This window comes from Boleophthalmus pectinirostris, unplaced genomic scaffold, assembly GCF_026225935.1.
Source record: "Boleophthalmus pectinirostris isolate CB_2022bp ecotype Guang Dong unplaced genomic scaffold, ASM2622593v1 HiC_scaffold_23, whole genome shotgun sequence".
NCBI classification, from domain to species: domain Eukaryota; kingdom Metazoa; phylum Chordata; class Actinopteri; order Gobiiformes; family Gobiidae; genus Boleophthalmus; species Boleophthalmus pectinirostris.
The window spans coordinates 9,986,313-10,010,907 of NW_026571207.1; the positions used below are offsets into that span (position 1 = coordinate 9,986,313).

At 39.5% G+C, this 24,595-nt stretch overlaps 1 protein-coding gene across 1 annotated transcript in view; it reads right to left on the reverse strand.

Annotated features, from left to right (window-relative positions):
* The window catches only part of pdgfc (platelet derived growth factor c), a 144,190-nt gene extending 120,137 nt beyond the window's left edge, over positions 1–24,053 (reverse strand). Inside the window, exons 1-2 of the mRNA XM_055159401.1 lie at positions 23,899–24,053; positions 23,464–23,807 (exon numbers count right to left, since the gene is read on the reverse strand). Of these exons, the coding sequence (XP_055015376.1) occupies positions 23,464–23,581 (118 nt within the window). The 5' untranslated portion in view covers positions 23,582–23,807; positions 23,899–24,053. The remainder of the gene's footprint in view (positions 1–23,463; positions 23,808–23,898) is intronic.
* Positions 24,054–24,595: the final 542 nt, after the last annotated feature.

Genomic DNA, 24,595 nt, shown 5'->3' on the forward strand with positions numbered 1-24,595 from the left:
TATGTAAGGACTCAACCAAGACTAAACCAGTGCTAACTCAGATGTGAGCCAGGCACGAAACAGAACCAAACCAGACCCCAACCCACCCAGGACTCATTTTACATCTATTACAGCAATGTTTTTCGAAATTATTTGAGTCATCGCACATATTTTGGTTCAACAGTTTCAGCAGCACACCACTTATTACGCAAAATCAGCTTTTAAAATCTTTTAGCAATGTTGCAGTTTTTTCCCCTCACCATTTACTCCCCCAAACTTGTATTTGGAGTGATTCATGCATTTTTGAGCAATCTTCAATCATCACATGTAGGAATGAAACAAAACACAACAATGATTTTGAGAAGGTAACAACATTATACCATGACTGAAAGCTCACAAGAGTCAATTTTGTGTAATGTACAGGGGTGTAGTGGGGGTGGTAGGTTTATATCTCCCAACGTGAGATATATATATACATATATAAAAAAAAATAATAAATAATAACAAATGTAAAATAGCTAGAACTTAAATGTTAAACCGAAGCTATTGGCAATGGTGAAAACAACCTGCATAGGCTGATGATATCTGCAGTACTGTCCTATAGTGACCTGCCACATGATGGGACCAGGACTGATCCCAGGATGGAACCAGAACTAAAATAGGACTAAAACAGGACTGAACCAGTACTACATCAAGACTAAAACAGGATTAAAACAGGACTAAACCAGGACTGAACCAGGACTGAGTGTCAGAGCCCAGGGGTGCGCCCACGTAGACCGTCGCGTGACCACAGGAGAAAGGACCGGCACAGAGCTCCAGGTTTAGTCTTCTTTTAGTCCTGGTTTAGTTCTGGTTAATTCCTGGTTTGGTCTTGGGTTAGTCCTGGTTTACTCCTGGTTTAGTCCTGTTATAATCCTGGTTTAGACCTGGTTTAGTCCAGGTTTAGTCCTGTTTTAGTCCTGGTTCAGTCCTGGTTTAGTCCTCCTGGTTCAGTCCTGGTTCAGTCCTGGTTTAGTCCTGTTTTAGTCCTGGTTCAGTTCTGGTTCAGTCATGGTTCAGTCCTGGTTTAGTCTTGTTTTAGTCCTGGTTTAGTCCTGTTTTAGTCCTGGTTCAGTCCTGGTTTAAGTCCTCCTGGTTCAGTCCTGGTTTAGTCCCTCCTGGTTCAGTCCTGGTTTAGTCCTGGTTTAGTCCTGTTTTAGTCCTCCTGGTTCAGTCCTGGTTCAGTCATGGTTCAGTCCTGGTTTAGTCTTGTTTTAGTCCTGGTTTAGTCCCGGTTCAATCCTGGTTTAGTCCTGTTTTAGTCCTGGTTTAGTCCCGGTTCAGACCTGGTTTAGTCCTGTGTCAGTCCTGGTTCAGTCCTACTGGTTTAGTCCTGGTTCAGTTCTGGTTTAGTCCTTGTGCAGTTCTGGTTCAGCCCTGGTTTAGTCTTGGATTAGTCCTGGTTCAGTCCTAGTTCAGTCCTGGTTCATGTGTTGTAGCCAATTATTTATTCTGTAGGTGATTATGGCGTTAATATTAAAAATGTTAGTAGGTGGGCAGTTTTAATCACATCGATAACATCACGAATCGCCACTTTAAAAAAAATCCGCACTATACCACGGGTAATATAAGACCTTTAATCGCTACGGCAACAGTGCAAACTTTTCATGTTTATGTCTAGTCTATGGAACCCACACATAGGTCCCTGCTGAACACAACGGTAGTGTTAACTTGGGACTCCCCTTTCTTCAGTGAGTTAATGAACTAACCCCCCGATTCCTCCCTCCCCTCTGGCTGGACACATAGACCGGCTTGTGAGGGACGTGTGCCAGTGTGGAAAACCCTCCTAATGTCACTAATACAGGATACACTTTTTCTAACCTTTAAACGGTCTATTTGTGGATCTGACATTTCAAAATAAAAATATTTCATCGTAGGGAAGTTTACTGAGGTGCGCCGTGTGTACAGAGGCTTCATCATTTCATCGAGGGGGGAAACCTGTGACTCTAAATATATGTAGTGTGACCGGAATTTTGACATTTGGGGGAGAGGTAAAAAAAGAAACTCAACAGTGGTTAGAGTTTCTACGCACCAACCCAAAGGTCGACAGTTTGATCTCTGTTCCAACCAATGCGCAGTGTTGACACCAAGCTTTTGTTCAAGTCCTGACCTGTTATATATGTTTTATTTTATTGTAAAGCGCTCATGTTGCACTATTTTTTATGTTATATAGTTGTTTTCTTCTCAAAAAGTTGACAGTTTTGGCTTTCTGAGCATATTTCGGCGTTATCCTGCGTCACCTGCACGCCGTGTGATGACGTTGAGAAAAAGTGTCCAATAGGAACTTTATTTTCCGCCAAACGCATGCGCTTCATCCATTTTGATAGGCCCAAACTTTGCCAAAGAGTGTAGTGAATCTAAATGGTTGATGCTCTGAGAGTCTGTGTTCAAAACAACTGGAAAAGCTGCTCTAACTGCAGTTATTTCTCAAATAAATGGCAGATTACACATCTTGGTCTGCATAATTGCGCATCCCTTGCTATTTTTATTTGAAAGGTTTATTTGAGTCAAAATGTACAAATCCAAATGTAATAAACACCATGGAAATGCAGGAAGTGATGTGGCTCTGTGCCCTGGACCTGACACAAGCTGTTTCCATGACTGGCACCAGGAAAATAATCGGGTGATTGCATTTTTTTTTTTTTTTTTTGAGGCAATGAGGATATTTTTAGTTTACTTACAGACTTGATATTTAACGCTTTTGTAGCTAAGGCCCTAAATTAAGCATTTTTTATGTCCAAAAAGTTATTTTTATATGTTGTGTATGGAAAAGTGTGAATTTTATTATGTGTTTTATTAATTTATTTATTTCATTTGCATTCCTGGTCCTATAGCTTTTATTACAGTCATATGACACAACTACAGCAGCAGACTGATGTAGCAGCAGATGTATAACACTTCATTATGAGTTAAAAGAGTGAATTTTAAATGCAAAATTAAGAAAAAAATCCAGGCGAGGACAAATGTACTAAAATTGCCTTTCATGCCTGGAAGGGTTAAAGCACAAACCCTACATATTTAGGATGAGCTGAAAACACTCTGTTCCACTTTGTGATGTCATGTGGTAATACAGGGAGCGGTTCACTGTGTTTTTAAGCTCCACATATGCCCCTTCACTAGAATCATTTGGCTCATTTCAGCCCTGGAATTTCCAATCTCCACTAAACAAAAAGTAAAAGATAGCTGTTAACTCGAAAACTACCACAAAATGACACCACAAGATGGGACAGAGCATTTTGAGCTTTGGGTATGTAGACAGATGAATAATCCATGTTTTTGAGGAACAGTCAATTTTGTGTGATCTTATGTTATGCAAGATGATATGCACCAGAAATACAGCGGGCCATAACAGTTTGGCAGTAAAATTTAAGTTTTATGTCATGAAGTATGTGAAACCCTGCATACATTTGTGAAACTGGAGCTGGAAGTAGGATATTAACTGTTATAGCTTGTTTCCAAATGTAACAAAGCCATAAAACAGCAACCATTTCTCTGAGCTGTCTACAAATGTCAAAATGAAGTTTTTATTTTGCAGTCCTATTCAAATCAATGGGATGGGATGTTTATACCAGTGCCACGCTGTGTGTCCAGCGATTCTAAACATGTCACTCCTGGAAGAACCTATTGTAAACGGACTTTTTGAGCTGTTTCTTTTCAGGTTACAATATTGTTTTCAGATAAATTCATGAGTGGAGCTGTGTTTTGAGTCTTTCTACATGCTGAGGCCAATTCATTCTTAGTATAGACAGCATTTTTTAGTATAATGCATATTAAAATGTTTCTCCACTAATCCGATGTCAAGGCATAAACATAATTGGGAGAGTGGTCAGATCCACAAGCCCACACATTGGGGGTGCGATTCCAGCTCCCATAGTTGGATGCCGCTGTCATGTCCTTGGGCAAGACACTTAACCCACCTCGCCTCCAGTGTCTGCGTACACTGTGATGAATTTGGGTGTGAAAGAGTGAGTGGTTTCTTGTTGGTGACTTGAAGGTGCACATTCCATTCACCATTCTGCAGCACCCAAAGTCACTTCACTATTCACACAGTACATTTGACATTTGGTCAAATCACCAAACTTCTGTTGGCTCAGGTGGTCTCTCCATTTTTCTAGACGTCAGCCTCTTCCACCAGACAGACCAGACCAGCTCAAATGGCTAAAACCTGTCCACCTTAAAGATCCCATATTGCTCAAAATTGACTCTTGGGAGCTTTAAATCCTGTTATAATGCTGTTAATCAAAAACATACAGTGCTCAGCATAAATGTGTACACCCCCTTTGAAAAGTAGTTTACACAATATGTCAATGAACACAAAAAATATCATGATACAAAAAATATTATACATCCAGTCTGTGAAAGAGGTCATTGTTGAAGAATGGAAAAAGATTGATGTTGCCAACTTGTTTATTCGATGCCTAGGAGACTTGAAGCTGTCATTAAAAATAATGAAGGCCATACAAAGTACTATATGTAGTAGTTTTTGTTATGGAGTGTAATAATTTTTGCGCCACCTTCACTAAAACTGAAAATTATGTAATCTAAGTTATTATTAACCTCAGTTTTTTGTCCTAAATTCAACAGATGCTGTATTAAACTTAGTCTGTGCACAATTTGCAAATATTTTTTATGTTCATTGACATATTACATAAAATATTACTTTTCAAAGAGGCTGTACAGATTTATGTTGAGCACTATACCTGAAGTTGTTTTGTTTTATTCACACATACGAGTAACTCTTTATTATTAGTTGGTTTAAATCTCTGAAGCTCAAAATGCTCCTAGCGATTTAATGTAGTGGTACTTTTCAAGTTAACAGCTACCTTTTACTAGCCTGATTCATCAGCCGGTTTCACTTTGTAGACACCGTCTGACCTCACAGTGTTAGGATTTGTTCGCTCGACGATAAGCGGTACTTTTTATCATTTAACCAGTCGCTGCTACTTGGTAGTCACGTATGTAATGCACCACTAACGGGGCTAACTGGTATATTAAGCTTTTCCCAAATCCTGTAGGAAGAGGAGCAATAACTTCTTTCCCCTTGATCAAATTCATCAAACATTCTCTTTATTCCAGCTTTAAATCCTCGATCTTGAGAATCGTTAACAACACATACTGTATGGCTCTTCACTGATTGGATGGTACCTGAACTTGCACTTCCGGGGTTTTTGTGAACCGTCTATTGTATTTTGATTCCTGACCTAGTCACTGGAGAGAAATGAAATTGAGCGGAGGCACTAGGTAACGCCAGCCTGACTAACCTTTTACCTTTTGTTCAAGAGAGATTGGCAATTCTAGGGATAAAATTATCAAAATGATTCTAGTGAAGGTGTATGGAGTTTAAAAACACAATGGAACACCTTCTATATTACCACATTAGAATACTTTTCTATTTGAGAGCAGAAACCAGCTTTAATTTGCAGGGTTGTTTTAAACATGTGTGAACGAAACAAAATCAGGAAACAACTCTAAATTATAACATAGATCATAAAATAGCGTAATATGAACCCTTTGAGATCACTGTTTTTTGACCCATATATTTTCTTTGATGCTTTTAATTCACTCGAGCATGACGTCTGTGGCCTTAGCGCTGCCTTCTGTAATGATTAACTGTTGGGTCATTCAAGATTATCCATCAAACCACCTCCAACACTGCCACAGCTTTTCCCATAGTCCACATATGTACATACACACCCACATCTGACCTGCATTATAGACTGAGCTCCGATCTCACGTCAACTCCTGTTTGTTTCACCGTTTTAAGAGCTCCATATCGTAATTCCGAATTAAAACCTAGAGTTAAGAAGCATGGAAACCGCTTACAATAACACTGGCGTAAAGTAGAATTCCAGCTGCTTATATTGCGAGTACACTTTCACCTATATAAAACCACCATGTTTGTTCTACAGGTTTCCCAGATTTTTGACCAACTTTGCACGGCAGCCATTACTCCATTTGGCACGAAAATAAATAATATCTCTCAAGGTTTGTCAAAAGGGAGCCATATTGTAAGAGAATATTTAGATTTATGTAGTGGTCACGCATGGGCTGAGGAGGAGTTTTGGCAGTGGCGGTTCTGTGCAATAAAATATGGCTTGCTTGGATGTGCCGTGCTTTGAACAATTTTGTAGTAAGTGTATTTTTATTACTGGTATGTAAACGGGTCGTAACAGAGTATAAAAATGACTGCTTTTTGTTTCATAGTTTCATTATGGTCTGGAGATGTTCTCTGGCTCTGCAGTATACTTGGATGAAATTGAATATCTGGTTTGAGTAAAAGTAATATTTTGAGTTTCAATTACTGCAAAGAACAAAATTACTTCTTCCACATCTTTCATTTACTAAAGAATGCATGTGTTTTAAAAGGTCCTATGTTACACAAAATGGACTCTTATGAGATTTAAGGCATGTTAGTATCTTGTTACCTCCTCAAAAATTCCTAGTTATGTTTACCTCTCCAAATCTCAAAATACTCTGTTCCACCTTGTGATGTCATGAAGCTGTAGTTTTCTATGTTAATAGCTACATTTTACCTTTAGTTCAGTAGAGATTAAAAATTCCAGGGCTGAAATGATCCAAATGATTGTAGTGAATGTGTGTGGAGTTTAAAAACACAGTGGAGCACTTCCTGTATTACCACATGACATCACAAGGTGGAACAGTGTTTTCTGTTTGCAAGAAGAACTCCTAAATATGCAGGATTTGTGCTAAACACGTGTGAATGAAACAAAACACAACTTCAGGTCTGTTTGTGATGAGGAAACTACATTATAACAAATCTGGGCCCTTTAACTATAACTAATTCTAAAAAAAAGAATTGGAATAATGGATGGGTGATATATATATATATATATATATATATATATATTATTATATTTATATATAATTAACATGGTATTCAACTCATGATACATTATTTATGACAATAATGAGGGGAAATATAAGGTCTGACTGGCATTTAGTCATTGCTGTCGTACATACAAGCAGATTTGATTCCTTTATTTAGTCATTTTAGTTGAATATCCATCCATCCATTTTCTTTCGCTTATCCGGGGCTGGGTCGTGGGGACAGCTGTCTAAGCAGGGACTCCTAGACTTCCTTCACCCTGGACACTTCCACCTCCAGCTCCTCCAGGGGGACCCCAAGGCGTTCCCAGGCCAGCCGAGAGACATAGTTCCTCCAGCGTGTCCTGGGTCTTCCCCTGGGTCTCCTTCCTGTGGGACATACCTGGAACACCTCCCGAAGGAGGCGCAAGAGGCATGCGGAAGAGATGCCCGAGCCACCTCAGCTGCTCCTTTCCATATGGAGGAGCAGCGACTCTACTCCGAGCTCCTCTTGTGTGGCCTGAGCTCCTCACCCTATCTCTAAGGGAGAGCCCAGCCACCCTGCAGAGAAAACTCATTTCAGGCCACCTGTATCCGCAATCTCGTCCTTTCGGTCATTACCCAGATCTCATGACCATAGGTGAGGGCGGGAACCAGTAAATCGAGAGTTTTGTTTTTCGACTCAGCTCTCTCTTCACCACAATGGTCTGATAAACAAAAATGTGCAAATGATAACAATGATCCACGGGTGTCATAGATTATAACTCCATAGCACATACATGCACATATGTGTTCTGTAAGTGTGAACATATCTTAGCCTTTCTGCAACAAAACAATCGCGCATATAGTTAATGCAATCAAATATTTCCTAAGAGTTATTTTTACATCCATTTGCCATAAGTGAAAAATGTACCCACTGCTGCCATGTGTTGTTTGCGATAAGGAGATTTGGTGTTTATAAGACACAAGAGTCTGAGTCAGGAGCGATCTTTTGTGCAGACTGTGCAGATGGATTTGGATCAAAATGCCTTTGTGCAGTGTGTTTCTAATGGCCTGTTATGTCGTGAGTCTGCAGGGTGCATAATACTAAGCTCTGTGCCAGACTCACCTCACAGCAACCTTTTGGGCTGAAATGATCAAAATGAGTCGACTGAAGAAGGAACTTTAAAAACACAGAGGAGCAATTATGAATCACAACCGGCTGACATAAAGCAGTTGTTTCAAGCATTATATTTTTTGGATGAGGACACAATATACAAGGAGACAATAAAGACATTTTTCAGTATTTTGGGGATTCTGTAAAACATACAGCCACTTTTATTTTGATCTAGAAGATTACTCTGTAAGTTTCTGTTTTTTGCACTTTATTTTGTCAATCAACTCTTTTTATTTTCAACTTTTTAAAAATTGTAATTAATTCTTACAGATGGTAAATTCAAATTTTCTTCATTATCTATATTTTCCCATCTTTCCACAGTAAAATAAATGTGCCCTCATACTGATCGGTATTATTATTTTCAGTATAATTTTTATCTCTGATGAATTTGCTTTCAATATTAATTTCCTGAGAATAAATGATACTCACTTAATTTGTGCAATTTGTGCATACTTTTTTTTTTTTTTTTTTTAGAAAGGATTGACTATAAACCTTTCCAGTGAATCTTTATCTACAGAATTAGCCATATTCTATCTCTAAGTATGTGATTCAGTTCAAAAAGTAAAAAAAAAAAAAAAAAACAAACCTAAAGCAGGACTAACCCAGGACTAAACCAGGATTGAACCAGGACTGAGAGTCAGGAGGTGCGCCTGCATAGACTGTCGGGTGACTGCAGACGAAAGGACTGGTGCAGAGCTCCATGCACCACAGGGCTAAGCACAGCCATCGCCCAATAGCGCTTTGTAGACACCTTGCTCCGCGGGCTCGAGGGTTCTCCCTCTCACTCTCAAGTCCAAGATTAGTCCTGCTTTAGACCTGGTTTAGACCTGATTTAAGTCCTGGTTTAGTCTTGTTTTAGACCTGATTTAGTCCTGGTTTAGTCCTGGTTCAGTCCTGGTTTAGTCTTGTTTTAGTCTTGTTTTAGTCCTGTTTTAGTCCTGTTTTAGTCCTGGTTTAGTCCTGTTTTAGTCCTGGTTTAGTCCTGGTTCAGTCCTGGTGGTGGTAGATGATTATGAATTGTGTTCATGTTAATAACATGATTCCGCATCATGAAAAAAACATTTTTACTGGACTGGCACCTTTATGTTTGTACTGAAAGTGAGTTTTTTTTTTTTTTTGTAAAGGTAGGTAGGTGGGTGGGATTCATCACATCGATAATGTCATGAATTGCGTATCCCTTAAAAAATCCCCACTAAACCACTGCTCGAAAGTCCCAACTCTGCAAACCACATACTTTTACAGAAAGGACTGACTATAGACTGCTCCATTAAAAAGACCCAAGATGATCCTTGATAATTAGCAATGACTGGATCTTGATCTATAAAATTAGCCCTGTTCTATCTCTAAATATAATGTGATTCAGTTCAAAAAGTTCCCAAAAGCCGTACTGTGGATATCCAATCAGTTTACCGTAGTTCTCCCTGCAGACTCTCGCTCTGACCCAGCTCACCTCCAGCGTGTCTTAATCTGCTAATCTCCAGAGCAGGGGCTGTCTGTGATCATTGGCTGCTCCTGCACGCTGCATGTTTTCACCTCGCTGGCACACACCGCGTTTGGGGGGCACCGGACGGCTTCTTTGTGGGATTATCTCAGAATATCCACGTCTCGTCCAAATATCTGACCGCTGTTGGCTTATACGCGGCGGTGGGCTAGCGGGGCAGCAGACATGGCCTTGTAAGGGAAAGAACTCCGATGATATAAAGAGGTGGTATAAAGATGACCGGAGAGATTGGAAACTGGCAACACCGCTAGCAAATCGCAGGCTAATGCTAAAAGCTAATGTCAACAGAAAGCTAAAATGAAAGACTGGCATTACTGAAGAGTTGTTATCCACTGAACTAAACATATTTCTGCGGCGTGTGGAAAGTGGGAATAGTTAAACCTGTTTCACGCTATCTTTTATCAAAATATTTCAGCTTTGGTACTCTCTTGCCTTACAATAAGAAGGTTCAAGTTTTGATTCCCATACTGAGTGGGATCTTATGATGTAACAGGAACCGAAATATTGTGATATCGAATCGTCAAAAGTCTCTCAGTAGCAGCAACAGCTAAAACTATACTATATATGCCATGATCCTTTGCACTGTTTCAGTCCAATCTACATGAGGAAATGAAGAAATAACTGTTATTAATTGTTATTATTACAAGATCCTGGCTCAGTCACATTGGTTGGCTCAAATGGAGAGGAGTTTTACGATTAAGGAAATTAATGTAAACCACAATTTCCATGTTATTAGTCTCATGTAAGTGGTAATTCATTCTACAGTGCACATAAAACTAGCGAGTCAGCATCATAGACTGTACAAAGAAGTGGACTAAGCGAGTGTGACGTCACCCGCAGCGTTCAGCAACACTCAAATCAAGCTCCTGATGCGATGATAACGGTTACAGGAGCGAATTTGGCGCCAGGAATTTATAAATTCAGTCGTGAGTATCATAGCAACCACAAGAGCCAATCATGATTGAGGTCATTAAATGTGCCCGCCCTTCTCACCGGAAAGCGAGAAGGGGGATTACTTATTATTATATTATTTTATGAATCCTAGATGGCGTCATATTGTTTTCAGTGGCCTGTGCTCATTGGTGCATGGGCCCAACAAAAAATTTCACTTCCGCATTTACTTCCTCAACGCGGGCGAGCTCATCTGTAACGTGCATGGCGTGGAGCGTTTGGACCAATCAGAGAGAGAGCTGCTGGTGCGGACCTAGCATGGGCTCAGACTCTTACAAAACTAACTTTGAGGAGCTTTGAGGATTTCAAACATTTTAAAAATCTACAAAATTCGACCTTTGTGAAAGTTGTCAGTTCCCTGTCAGCAGAACACAGGCAGTTTGACATCTCAAAAAATGCAAGTACCTGGAGTGTCCACTAGTTGGTCTCGAGCCTAGAAAGAGGGGGAGTGGCTTATCCAGGTTTTGGATCAAACCTGTTGCTAACTCTAGCAGGAGCGACCTCAGGAAATGAAGGCACCTGATTAGTCCGTTATTTATGTTCTTGATTTAGGGACAAAGTAGCTAAATGAAAAATTCAGGATTATATAGAGCGTGTTAAGACCAAAATGATGAGGTTCACTGCTGCAGTTACAGAGACAGGAGCCACAAGGTCCCAAGCCAGAGTCAGAAGGAGCCAGAAGAGCCTCCTGGAGCACTTCCAATTTGGAACGCAGCAACTAGTGTGTTAGATCTGTCCATTCATATATACAGTTTATGGTCAGCATGAGAGATGGTGATCTGATATCATCTTTAACATATGTTATTTTAAAGAAATGCTTAATAAAACTAAAGGAATTTCAATGTATTGGCTTTTTTGTTGATGTTGCTATTTTTAGCATTTTTTTAAATAATTTATGAATTGCTTAATGAAAAGTTGATTATCCAGCAGAGTAGATGTAGTATGTCTTAGATATGACCTAACTTGCAGCATATGCATAATAATTACTCCATTAATAACTGTCTTGAGTTGTCAGGTTAGCATAAAGCTAGCGTCTCTGGGGTCCTGAGCACACAGCACGTCTCTGTGTAAAGAGCTGATGTCAGCGAGTGAACAGTGACAGTGACAGAGCTGATGGTGCACATCTGATCACTCCATATGTTTATCAGTTCATCTGCACACACTTTCACTGATGAAGGATCAGAAACACAGACGGAGGCTGTCCAAACCATATGGGAAATTAGGCCACATTATGACCATAGTTATTCTTCTACTAGTGCAAAAGCTTTATTACACTGCTCTAGTTTTATTCTTATGTTCTTATGTATGAAGTGCGTGTTCTTGGTTCCTTCTTTTTCACAATTGAAATTGAAACTGAAATGTAAATGGAACTTGATATACGACAAATATTCTGTATTGTTCAAATCAGTCTATATAAATCTCAATGGAATGTCAATTATTTTGTCTTATGTTCTGAATGAGATTTATTCAAACATTCTTCCAGTATTAGATTATCATAAAGTAGCAGGTCAATAAGCTGCATATCTACACCGACATAAACATTAAACGTGCTTCTTTATTTACAAACTATTAAAATATATGGACTAATATGATTTGTCTGGGCTTTCTGTCTCCTAATACAAAAAAAAAAGTTTTGATGTGACCTGATATAAAAGTGAAATCACTGTGTAAAATATGTCTTTAGCAAAAAACACACTTTCTTTATTCTTTGTTTTGTTTTTTAGGGATTTATTTACTTTTTTTGGTAGGGATGGGTTGAATTTTAGTCAGTGCTGGCCAGTTCTGAAATGCATGGAGGCAGCTACAGGTAGTTCTTTTGCACTTTGAAACCGAAAGGAGTCTTGCTTTAGTAGGTGAAAGGAAGAAAATGAGGGGGAGGAAAGGGGACTTGAGTCCTAGACTGATGTGCATTGCCCAAAGTAGATTTCAATGTCTTTACCATCATCGCTCATATATAACATACCAGACCAGAGTTTCCCAAGGACTGGGTAATGACCCTCAGGTGAGTCGCTAGAGATTTTTGTTGGGTCGCCTTGTCACGATCTGCATGTAGGTCTGCAATATACAGGGCTACATTTAATGTCCAAATAGGTGACTTATGGATACCTTTTGTTGCTGGTTCAATTACAGTTTTTCCTTGTTTAAAACTTGAATAATACTAATTGTTAAGAGAGACACGATCACTGAGTCAACAATAAAATATCCTCATTAATGTGCCATAAGGGTCAAATCTACCTTTATTTTGTGATTTACAAATAATATCTATTTTCTAATGTCTAACGTCTCTCTGGCAGCAGGAGACTATGGACCAGTGGACTCACTTGGTCACTGCATCCAACAGATCAGTGTGTGGATGCAACTTTCTGAAGTCAAGACTGAAGTCATAGTGTTTGGTCCACAGAAACAAAGGGACAGTGTCAGCAGTCACCTCCAGTCTCTCTCTCTAAAACCTTCAAATCAGGCAAGAAATCTAGGGGTAATAATGGACTCAGCCACATCAAATCAATAACATCTGCAGCCTTTTACCATCTAAAAAACATAAAATCAAAGGTTTACTGTCTAAAGCAGACTTGGAGAAACTTATCCATGCGTTTGTCTCCAGTAGGTTAGATACTGTAATGGTCTGCTCACTGGTCTCTCCAAACGAGCTGTGAGACGCTGCAGAACATCCAGAACGCTGCAGCTCGGGTCCTTACTCGAACTAGGAAGTACGAGCACATAAGTCCTGTGCTCAGGTCTCTGCACTGGCTTCCTGTGCCTCAGAGAATAGACTTTAAAGCAGCTCTGCTTGTGTACAAGTCTCTCCATGGCCGAGCACCAAAGTACATCTGTGACATGTTAGTGTCATATGAACCACTCGCACTCTGAGGAGCTCAGGGACCGGCCTCCTGCTGGTGCCCAGAGTCACGACTAAACAAGGGGAGTCAGCGTTTCAGGTTCATGCAGCTAAAACCTGGAACAGTCTTCCTGAACATGTGAGACAGACTCTTCTGTGACGCTGTTTAAATCCAGGACTCAAAACATTTCTGTTTAACTGTGCATATAACTGAAAGGTTTTCATTCCGCACTCTTCTCTCCAATTTATGTCTCTCTTTTTTATTTTATTTTAATCTTCATGATTATTTATGTTTTGATTTGTTTTTATTATGATTTTAATGTATTTCTTATTCTGTAAAGCACTTTGAATTACTTTGTGTACAAATTGTGCTATACAAATAAACTTGCCTTGCCTTGCCTATATAATTGTCTTGGGTCGCGAAGGTTTGTGACTCCCTAGAAAAAAAAGTCCTGGAAACACTGCCATAGACTGTAAATATAAATGAACACGGCTAAAGCTCTAGCCGCCGCGTGCCAAACAGGAAATTCCAGTCTATGATGGATACACATCACATCCATGGTGCGATTCTTTCTCCGAAGTTGAGTCCATCAGCTCAGGACTCGATGTAGATGTTTGAATAAGTGAAGGATGGTTTTCTTCAGCCATGTTTCCAGGTTTTATTTTTGTAGGTTTTTCTTTAGGGTCAGTGCTAGGGGTGTAGCCAAGCTGGAGCCACCTCAATTTCATTTCTCTCCAGTGACTAGGCCAGGAATCAGAATACAGTAAACAATTTGCAAGAACCCCGAAAATGTGATTTCGGGCACCAGCCAATTAGCGAAAATCCATACATTCTGTGTTGGCAACGATTCCCGAGATTGAGGATTTAAAGCAGGAACAAAGAGAATTTTTGGTGAATTTTATCAAGGGGAAAGACGTTATTGCCCTTCTTCCTACACGATTTGGGAAAAGCTTAATATACCAGTTAGCCCTGTTAGCGGCACATTACCTATGTCACGGCCAAATAGCAGCGGTTGGTTAAATGAAAAAAGTACCTGTTTACCGTCGAGCAAACGAATCCTAATGCTGCGAAGTTAGACAGTTTCCATGACGTGAAACCGGCTGATGAATCAGGCTAGTAGGGGTGTGCAAAAATACTGAAATATCGATATATTGTATTGTTTACTCATGATACAGTATTGATGTCATGGGCTGCTGTATCGATATTTCGCAAAGAGTATTTTTGGTGTATTTTACTTAATTATTTTGTTACAGCGCTACAGTTTTGTTGCTTGTTCAGTGAAAGGAAACTTGTTTATGCAAAACATCTAGCATATTCACTGATTCAAAGGTTTATGTTTCATATTAACTTTGCATAAGACCTCGTTTAACAAAGACTTATAGCATCACAGCCATGATTTAGCCTTTATTTTTTATTGAACCGTATCAAATTGATTTCAAATATATTGTATTGAACTGAAAGTGAGCTGTATCAAGATATGTATCATATCGTGGCCTATGTATCGAGGTATGTATCGTATCGGCAACTTCTTAATGATACCCAGCCTTACTCAGTGGGTTTGGTGTTAGAACATAGTTGGATGAGATTAGCCAGCATTCTTACAAACATTTTCCCTCCTTTTGATGTTCGTGCTCTTTTCAGGACTTTTAGGCTCACTTGCCAAGCCAAATGTCTTAGATACCGCCCTCCTCAATTTCCACTTATTCTTCACAAATCTTTATAGATCCTTTGTTCTAAAAATCCCCTGTTTGCAGAAGCAGCTCTACATTCCTGAGATGGTTGTGTCGGTGCTGTGGTGATGAGCCAATTAGCCATCCAAGCAGCAGACAGATGATCCACCTCATCTTCCATATCTGTGTATCTACTGGCCAAGCTCTGGCCGGGGTCAGATTTCCCCACCGCATTCATGCACCTGGAAATGTCATTTACAATCTGGCAACCCACACCCTGGCTGCACACAGAACCAGAAGGCTGAGTAAAATGTCAACATTAGCAGTGGTTAGGAGTGCAGTACTTGAAGGTAGTGTTTGTTAAGTAGTCAGCATGTTCCTGTTAAATGTGCATGTATACCTAATTGCCAAGTAGAAAATTAACACCAGTCAGAGTGAAAAGTATTGGACGCAACATCTCATTTAGCACAAATAACAGAGTGAAAAATAGTAAAAAGTAAACAAGCGAAACTGATATATCAAATAAAAGTTTTTGTTGAGTTTTATCAGTACCTGCCAATATTGACTTAACACACCCGTTTTTGCAGTTTTTGTGGTTCAAGTTTAGCATTAGTTCAGAAATTGCGACTTGATTTAAACATAAAAAAACTGTGATTTTACAATAAAAATGTAGCTTTCTTAATGTATACGTGTTATATGTGCTTGTGCCTTTATGATGGGGTAACCACTCTTAAAAAAGTGACTCAAACAAACCTAAGACAGGACATGTAACCCACCCCTCTGGCTGTGACAGATTACTGCTCAGCACAGCTCGGCCTCTCAGCGGGGTCACATAGTCGTAGTTGTATCATATGGGCTGTGTCCAAATGTCCATCGTGCCCCTATCAATCAGAGTGTAATTCGCACCCTACTAAAAAAAAAAAAAAAAAAAAAAAAAAAAAAGGCTAAACTCTGATATAAAGTGAATTCTGTAATGAATTGACATTTAAGCATTTATGGATAATTAATCCAAGTTTTCTCTCACATGGATCTCACGTGAAATTACAGAACGGACTATTTAACAGCTCAAGGTAAAGATAACTAACTAAGAGGGCTGTAACATTAACCAACATATCGTGGTATCATATCGTCAAAAGTCTCACAATAATATCGTGGGCTGTTACAATATATATCGAATTACAAGTTCCTTTGCTAAAATGCATGGTTTTATAGTAGAAACATCTTAAAAATATAGGGAATTACATATCCCATGATTCATTTCAGTCCAAACAATATGAAGAAATATGTTTTTTACTTGAATTCTTGGGATTATGACAGAAATAATTCACACTAAAAACTTGTGAAGGTATTTTAAAAAGCAGAAAAGTGTCCCATCTACAATTATATTAGCCTCTTCAAAATATCGCATGCATATCGTGATAATATCGTACTGAGAGATTTGGATATTGTTACATCCCTAGTAATTAATGGTAGCAACATTACACAGCAATGATTTATTTAAGAGTGGCTTATTCATAATCGGTTCTTCAATCTGCTTTCATTCAGTCGTGTCCTATTAAAGATCGCTGTCTGTTGCTGTTTTTCCATTACATTTTTAATAGAGGTTAGCACCCAGACACCAGAGTCACATGACCCGTGTGGAAGAGAAAGCAGTGTGAGTATGAGTGTACGATAAAGTTCACTAAAGACTGTGGGACTATGGAGCGAATTCACACATATTTGCATTGTTATTGTGGTCTATATTGACGTTGTTATCTACTGACCATCACAGGACACCACGTTTCAAGATGCATTGTGGGAAATTTTAAGCTTTTTACCTGTAGGATACTTGGAATTATCAACACCCTTGTGACCTTTTAGTCATGTTAGAATGTTTCTACTTCAATAAAAACATCTGTCAGCACCTCCATCCATCCATCCATCCATTTTCTTCCGCTTATCCGGGGCCGAGTCGTGGGAGCAACAGTCTAAACAGAGACTCCCTGCCAACATCTCCAAAGCTCAAAACGCTCTGTTCCACCTTGTGATGTCATGGAGCAGTAGTTTTGGAGTTAACAGCTACCTCTGATGTTTTGTTGAAGTAGAGATTGGCGATTCTTGGTCTGAAATTGTTCAAATGATTCTAGTGAAAGTGTATACAGCAGGGCACTTCCTGTATTACCGCATGACATCACAAGTTGGACCAGACTGTTTTCCGTTTGACAGAACTCAGTCTATATATGCAGGCTTTGTGTGTGAAACGTGTAAAACTAAACACAGCTCCAGGTACGTTTGTGATGTGAAAACAACATCATAACATCGGAAAGTAGCGCAATTTGAGCCCTTTAAAATGTATTCCCTAAAAGCATGGGGGATTAGGTTCCTTTTGTCCAGTGGAGTCTTTGAAATTTTAGTGAGTGCTTAATTGGGCAGATTTATTACCACAATACAGCAGTGTTTCTTGTTACTACAGTATCAAGTGTCAAGTACATGCCTCTGGGTAACACAGGAGTTTGAGGAAACATTTTGAAACTATAAATGGTTGCAAACAATAGCAGCAACAATAAGTGTACCAACTTTGATTTTTACTTTTAGATACTCAATCAATCAATTAGTGCTGTCAAGCTATTAAAAAATTGAGAGATTAATTAATTATGATCTGTAATTAATTAATCTAATTAGACAGCCTCTTCTGTGACGCTGTTTAAATCCAGGCTCAAAACTTTTCTGTTTAACTGTGCATATAACTGAAAGGTTTTCATTCCGCACTCTTCTCTCCAATTTATGAGTCTCTTTTTTAATTTTAATCTTCATGATTATTTATGTTTTGATTTGTTTTTATTATGATTTTAATGTATTTCTTATTCTGTAAAGCACTTTGAATTACTTTGTGTACGAATTGTGCTATACAAATAAACTTGCCTTGCCTTGCCTAATTAATCTCTTTTTTAATCTCACCTAAAAATTGCTGAGAAAAGCCTTGAACTTGAGGTATTTTCATTTGAATTCATTATTACATTATTTTCATACTATCATTAACGTTTTTATATAAGTATCATCATTATTATTACTATTACTGATCTGCATAAATAAACTCAACTTTACAACATATAAACCATCACCACTCTAGGGTCACATCATCCCGTTTGACATTATAATGTGTTTAATGCAGATTTGCGCAAATCTCACAGAAACAAAACTTAAAACCGCATGGCTCATTTGCATAAACAAAGTGGAGAAAAAATAAATAATAATAAATGCTCTTGTGCACTGATGCGGTTCACCTTCTACTAAAGGACATGACTCATGTTGATGGTGAAGGTGAGTGTGTTCTGTGTCTGTGTCGCGATGTTTTCAGAGATCAGACGTGTGCAGGTTTATCGCAAATGCGGGTGAGAACGGGAATGAAAATTAGGCTACAATTCTTTGCGGGAGCGAGCAGAGCAGGACTGCACAGTGCGGGACTGTGTCCTAACGACACATAAAAACAGATTTTATAATAAGGCAACTCGGATACAGAAACAGGAAAGTTAGAGATTAAAAATAAGATTAACGCGATTAAAAAACATAAAGCGCTAAATATGACTGTAATTAATTAATTGCAATTAACGTGATAATTTGACACCCCTACAATCAATATTACTACCATTACTGCTGCTACTTCTACTACTACTACAATCACCAGCGACACTCTTACTACTGCGGCTACTATGTCTACTAGTGTTTCCTTATGACCTCCTGTATATAACTGTGATATACTGGATTTATATTATGACATTTGTTTTTTTCTTACTGTACATGTATTTATATAATTTGTGTCTTACTGATACCATATTTTTATTGCTACTTATTAAGAAGTTTACTACCATTTTTTTTCACTTGTGTTATTGTTATTGCAATATGATGTGATGTGTGAGCGACTGTGTCCAAGTAATTTTCCTTGTGGATCAATAAAGTTTGTCTAAGTCTAAGTCCAGTCATGCAACATTTTTTTTTTCTTTTTCAGTTTTCATTAGAGCAGGTAAAGCATCCAATCTTCAAAACACAATAATTAAATAATGGTTACAAAACAGTATGCAGAACAATATAAGTGCTGCATTGCCTAATACTCCTTTAATACCTCTACCATCTCCATAGCAACACCACACTCACCCTGAACTACAACTACATTCGCCCTTATGGTAGTCTCCTTACATCCTATTGATATTTTGCAGTGACACCACGCTGGGGGGTGTTCTACATGTGTCTCTAACAGTAGAATGTTCTGGAGTTACCATGGTAACACAGTGAGCACATTAGCAAAGAGCGCACTATCAAACACAGTCCAAAAAAAAATACCAAAATGGATATAAACAACACATTTTTATGAGCCTTTGATCAATACGAGTGTTCATGGTCCTGTTCAGGTGTTTGATTTTCAACCAAAAGGTGAGAGTGACTAAAGCTACGTTCAGACTGCAGCCTAAAGTGACCAAAATCCGATTTTTTCGCCCCTATGTGACCTGTATCTGATCTTTTAATGACGGATTTTTTTTCAAATGTGACCCAGGCCACTTGGATGTGTGGTCCTAAAACCGATACATATCCGATCCTCTGACGTGCGACTTCAATCTGAACAGCCAGGTCGCATTCATCCCACCTACACGTCAAGCTCGGAGTCTAGTCAATGTAGGGAAAGCGAGGTTAGCGAGTCAATTCATATTTGGGGGGATCACTGCATTCAGGCGAAATTGGAGGGTCTTATCGGAACTGAAATGATTGCCAAAGAAATGCTTGAGCGCGGCTAAAGGCGGTCCTGGCTCTAATATCAACAAAAAATAAAGAGCCTGAGCGCCAAATACAAGGAGGCTAAAGTCTCAAACAACGAAGCGACTGTGGACGTGCAAACTGTCCATTTTACGAAGAACTGGACTGTATTTTGGGAGACAAGCCCAGCCTTTAGGTCAGTATGACGTCGTCGTATTCTCTAATGCTTATGCGGGACACTTTTGGGGATTTTAAAGTTCACACATACAAGTTGCATTTAATTGGAAATGTGAACGACTTTGCAAAAAAATCGGATTTCACAAAAAGACCCAAATTGAACGGAGTCTGAACATAGCGTAACTGAAAAACTGTTGGCTGAGGCTAACTTGCTTCTGACTGTCATTGCATGTGTGAGAGAGATGTTTAACAGCTCAAAACAGCTCACTTGACATAGTACCTACTCTGCTACTACGCTCCCTTCATACCCCTCCACACTCTAACACCATTGCTGTAGCACCACCACAAATACCCCGAACTGCAGTTGCTGTTATTTGGGTGTGCGGTGAACTCAAAGGACCTTCGTAGTCTCATTATATCCTATAGGCACTGGCATGGACCAAACAAAAGTCAAATGCCTACTCTGCTAATGCACTCCCTCAGTATCCCTACACGCTCCAAAACCATTGCCATAGCAACACCACGGTCACCCTGAAATGGCTGGGTTTCCGATGACATCAAAACATTTTATAGGTCAATAATATTTAACGCAGATGGGGTGAGGGAAGTTCTGTTGTAACACTGTGAGTTCCTGGTGCCAGTCACTAGTGTTGTAGTCAAGACCAGTCTGAGAACACGGGGTCCCGAGACCAAGACAAGACTAAGGCCTCTGAGGGTCAAGACCGGGACAAGACTGAGACCACGGGCCATCGAGACCAAATCAAGACCATCTTTGTCATTTTTAATATTTATTTGTATTTTACAGTTATTTTTGGCAAATATATATCAATTTTTTGTAATGTTTTTATAAATCTGTCTCCATTTGATCTGGTCATGTAAGCTTAACATAGGCCAAGCAAACTGTACTGCACTTAAATGCCCCTTTTTTTGGACCCTGACCCACAGTTTGTGAACCCCTTCTTTAATTCCACTTTACAGAAAACAACTTCATAGTTAATCAAGTGGGTTTTTTCAAGTTCATAACATTTATAGTTACATTATCTTACTGGCGCCATCGAGACCGAGACAAGACCAAGTCCAAGTGCACTCGAGTCCGAGACAAGACCAAGACCGGCCTGAAGTAGTATGACACTAACAGTTACTAATAGAAAGGATCAAGTATTTACCAATGCACTCCCTTCATACACCATCATTTTATGTGTGAGAGACTTGTTAAACATTTCATTTATTGTAGTTCCAGCTAAGTCAGTTCTTTAAGGTCAGTGTGGTAAAATTTAAGCTCAAATTAAAGTCTAATAAAGCTTCAGACAGAGCAGAACCTACAGTTAGCGTGACATCCCAGGGAATGTTGATGACGTCAGACATCCGAAGTATCAAGACGAGGGGCAAGAGCCAGATTTTTGTATTGATAACGTTGTACTTTGTGATGAAATGACCCAAAAAATAAATGCAATACTAAAACCTGATCATTTCCATCAAAAACTAGACCCAAGAACTCACTTCATTACAACAAAAATCTGCATTTTGACTATATTCGTTTTAGCTGCCCCCGTTTCGAATGTTATGGCGTCATGTGAAATCCAGTATTAGGTTTGCGTTCAATCACAACATTCACATTCAGTGGTAGAAAATGCTGTTTAACTTGCTGATTTATTGACCTAGTTTATGGTTAATATCGCTGTAATTACTGAACTTACCCAGGTGAAACAAAAACTGGCACAAAGTTCAATGTCTTGTCAAGACTAGGGATGCACCGATACAATACTGGTATCGGGAATATATGCCAATATTGTCATTTTTGATGGATCGAATACTGGTTCCTAGATATGGGTTTAGTTGATATCCTATTTTGGTCCATTTGGTCTATTTTTTGGTGTATTAAGGTGATTTACTGGCCAATATTTGACCTCAGCATGCCTAATATTGAATTTGTATCTTTTCAAATCCATTCTGTAATTATTTTAAGTGATAAATAGCCATACCCTTATTTGTGTTTAAATGAAGTTAATTGTACTTTCTGTCTCTGCTCTGGTATTGGTTAATATCAGGTATCGGCAGATGCTTAGAGCCAAAATATCGTCATCAGTATCGGAACAGAAAAAGCTGGAGCGGTACGTCCCTATTTATGATATAAGATTAATGTGGCAAGCTTATGGAGTGAATCCCAAACAAATAAAAATAAAGACAAGGTTCAACATTTGTGGATCAGTTTGGACATTTCCAGTGACTCCACCACAGGTCCCAGCTCTCCATCTGAAATTATAACTTCAAATCAAATTATCGCTGCAGAACATTAATGCAAACTATTTTTGTTATCCTTATATCCTATAGGCATGGACTATATAGCCTGGACCAAACCGAAGCAGTGAACTTGATAGTGCACTTCAGACATAGGGGCAAATGACATCGCCTGGAGCCACTTGTACTGAATGAATGGCCCCTTTTTCAGGATCACAGGCTGAACTTGTCCCCTGGGACGTGGAATTTCAGAGGGTTTTCCCCCCTTTTCCAAACACTCACAGACGACTCCGCTTTAAAGCTAAAAACAAGGTAATGTTGGACTTCCTACGCAGTCACAGCCAGGCAAAACACAGAGCTCTGGGTTTTCAAATACAGACAGTGTAAAGAAAGACTAAACCGGGACTGAACCAGGTCTGTATAGTACGAAACCAGGGCTAAGTGAGAACTAAACCAGGTCAATTGTAAACCAGGACTTCAACCAGACCTGAACTAGGACTAGACCAGAATTAAGCCAGAACCACTACATTAAATTTTACTTAAAGCAGGACTAAACCAAGTTGAAATCAAGACAATCTGGTTTGGACTAGGACTAACCCAGGACTAAACCAGCTCTAACTAAACCAAGACTACAACCTGACTAAACCAGCTCTGAACTAGGAATAAACTAGGATTTAGATGGGACTACTACATCAAGTTTTAATCAAACACCAGCTCAAAACCAAACTGCTCTAAACTAGGACTTAAACCAGACTAAACCGGGTTTAAGCCAAGATTGCTTTCAGATTTACTCACCACATCAAATTTGGGACTAAATTGGAAGTTAATCGGGAACTTAACCTGGATAAGAAAAGGGCTAAACTCAGACAAAACTGGCCTCAAACCAGGACCAAACCAGGACTATAGGGTGAATGCATACAGTGAATGAGTGAAACAAGTATGATCTAAAACTAAACCGGGTCCAAAATATGACTACACCAGGTCATAAATGGGACTAAACCACTGAACTACACTAGGACTACAGTGGGTCCGAAAGAGGCAGAGGACTACAATGTGGCATTACGAATCAGATCTTTGAAGAGGCGACCTTTCCTACAAAAAGTGTGTGAAGTTTTCTAGAAATTTGAGAGAAATATGGATAAGGTATAATGGCACACTGCGTAACATTGCACGTACAGTAATAATATCTCCAAACAGGTGACGTGCCCCCCACCAGAAGCGTTAACTCGGCTTCAAATCTCGTTATTAAAAGTTACAAATCTGCAAACAATTGAGCAAGCTATGAATGAAACGGCCTCATTCATAGCGCCCCTTCACCGCAACTCGAGTTAACTCTCCCCAAAGTGCGCAGACAGTGCCACTTACCGTTTTGCTCCTTTATCGACGTCGTGAGCTGGAACTTGCTGACATGACTCGACTCCGCTCTGGACCCGTAGTGTTGGAGAAGAAGCCATGTAACGAGGAGACCCAATGGAAGGATCATTTGGATGGAGTGGTGGAGGTGGTGATAGTGGGCGAACACGAAGCGCAGTACGCGGGACGTTACAGAGTAGTATCACCAGACGCGCGGACACCAGTGCGTATTTGGGCACATTTGGAGATGGTAGACGCAGAGTAGAATCCACATAATCCTGCTGAATCAACGCGTTTCCAGATTGCCAAAGGTTGTAACGTGTTCACGGTTGGCGCTGCGTAAAGCTCGTGCCCACCTGTCGCGAAAAAGTTGGACAAAAGTGACCCAAAGTTAGACCAAATGGTTCCTTGTGGCGAGTTTTCATCTGATAAATGTTAGTTACGCACGCTTGCAAGTCGATTCGGTTCAAATAGATCCCAGGAGAGAAGCGTTTTGCGAAAGGAGCAACCTGATCCAGAGCTTTAGCCGAGCGCGCTGGTGCAGTCTGCGGCGGGGGTGTGCGCTCGCAGCTCCGCGGAGAGAGACGTGGAGTGTGCCGCTGTTGGCCCTTGTAGGAAACTGCCAAACAGACGGTACAACAGGTGCTATACATAAAGTACGCGATCCCGGCCCAGGAAACTCCCCGAGACACGTTAACCATTGCGCTGCTGCTGCTGCTGCCGCCTCGGCCAATCAGAGCGCGGGGAAGTCGGTGCCCATTCAAACTTTGGAGTAACGGGGATATGGCAGAGTCAGCGTTTTTCTTTCTTCTAAAGCCATAGAAAAGAAAGCGTGCTAAATTTAAACAGAAAATAGACAAAATGGAGTAAAGAGGTGATAAAAAGCAAAGAATGTAATGTTTTGAAATGATAAACTTTAACATGACGCGCGCATTTTTCCTTTGAACCTAAAATAAACACATAAATAACATGCAAATACATATTATAAGGAGGAAAAATGTAGATAAAGGATTAAACAATGATATTAGTATGAGGATTGATTAAAAAATTTCATTATATTTTAAAGATATTTGCACAGAAAATTCCTTTAACCAAGAGCAATATCTATTTTTGGCCCAAAATGTGTAATAAGCCCTGAAATAGG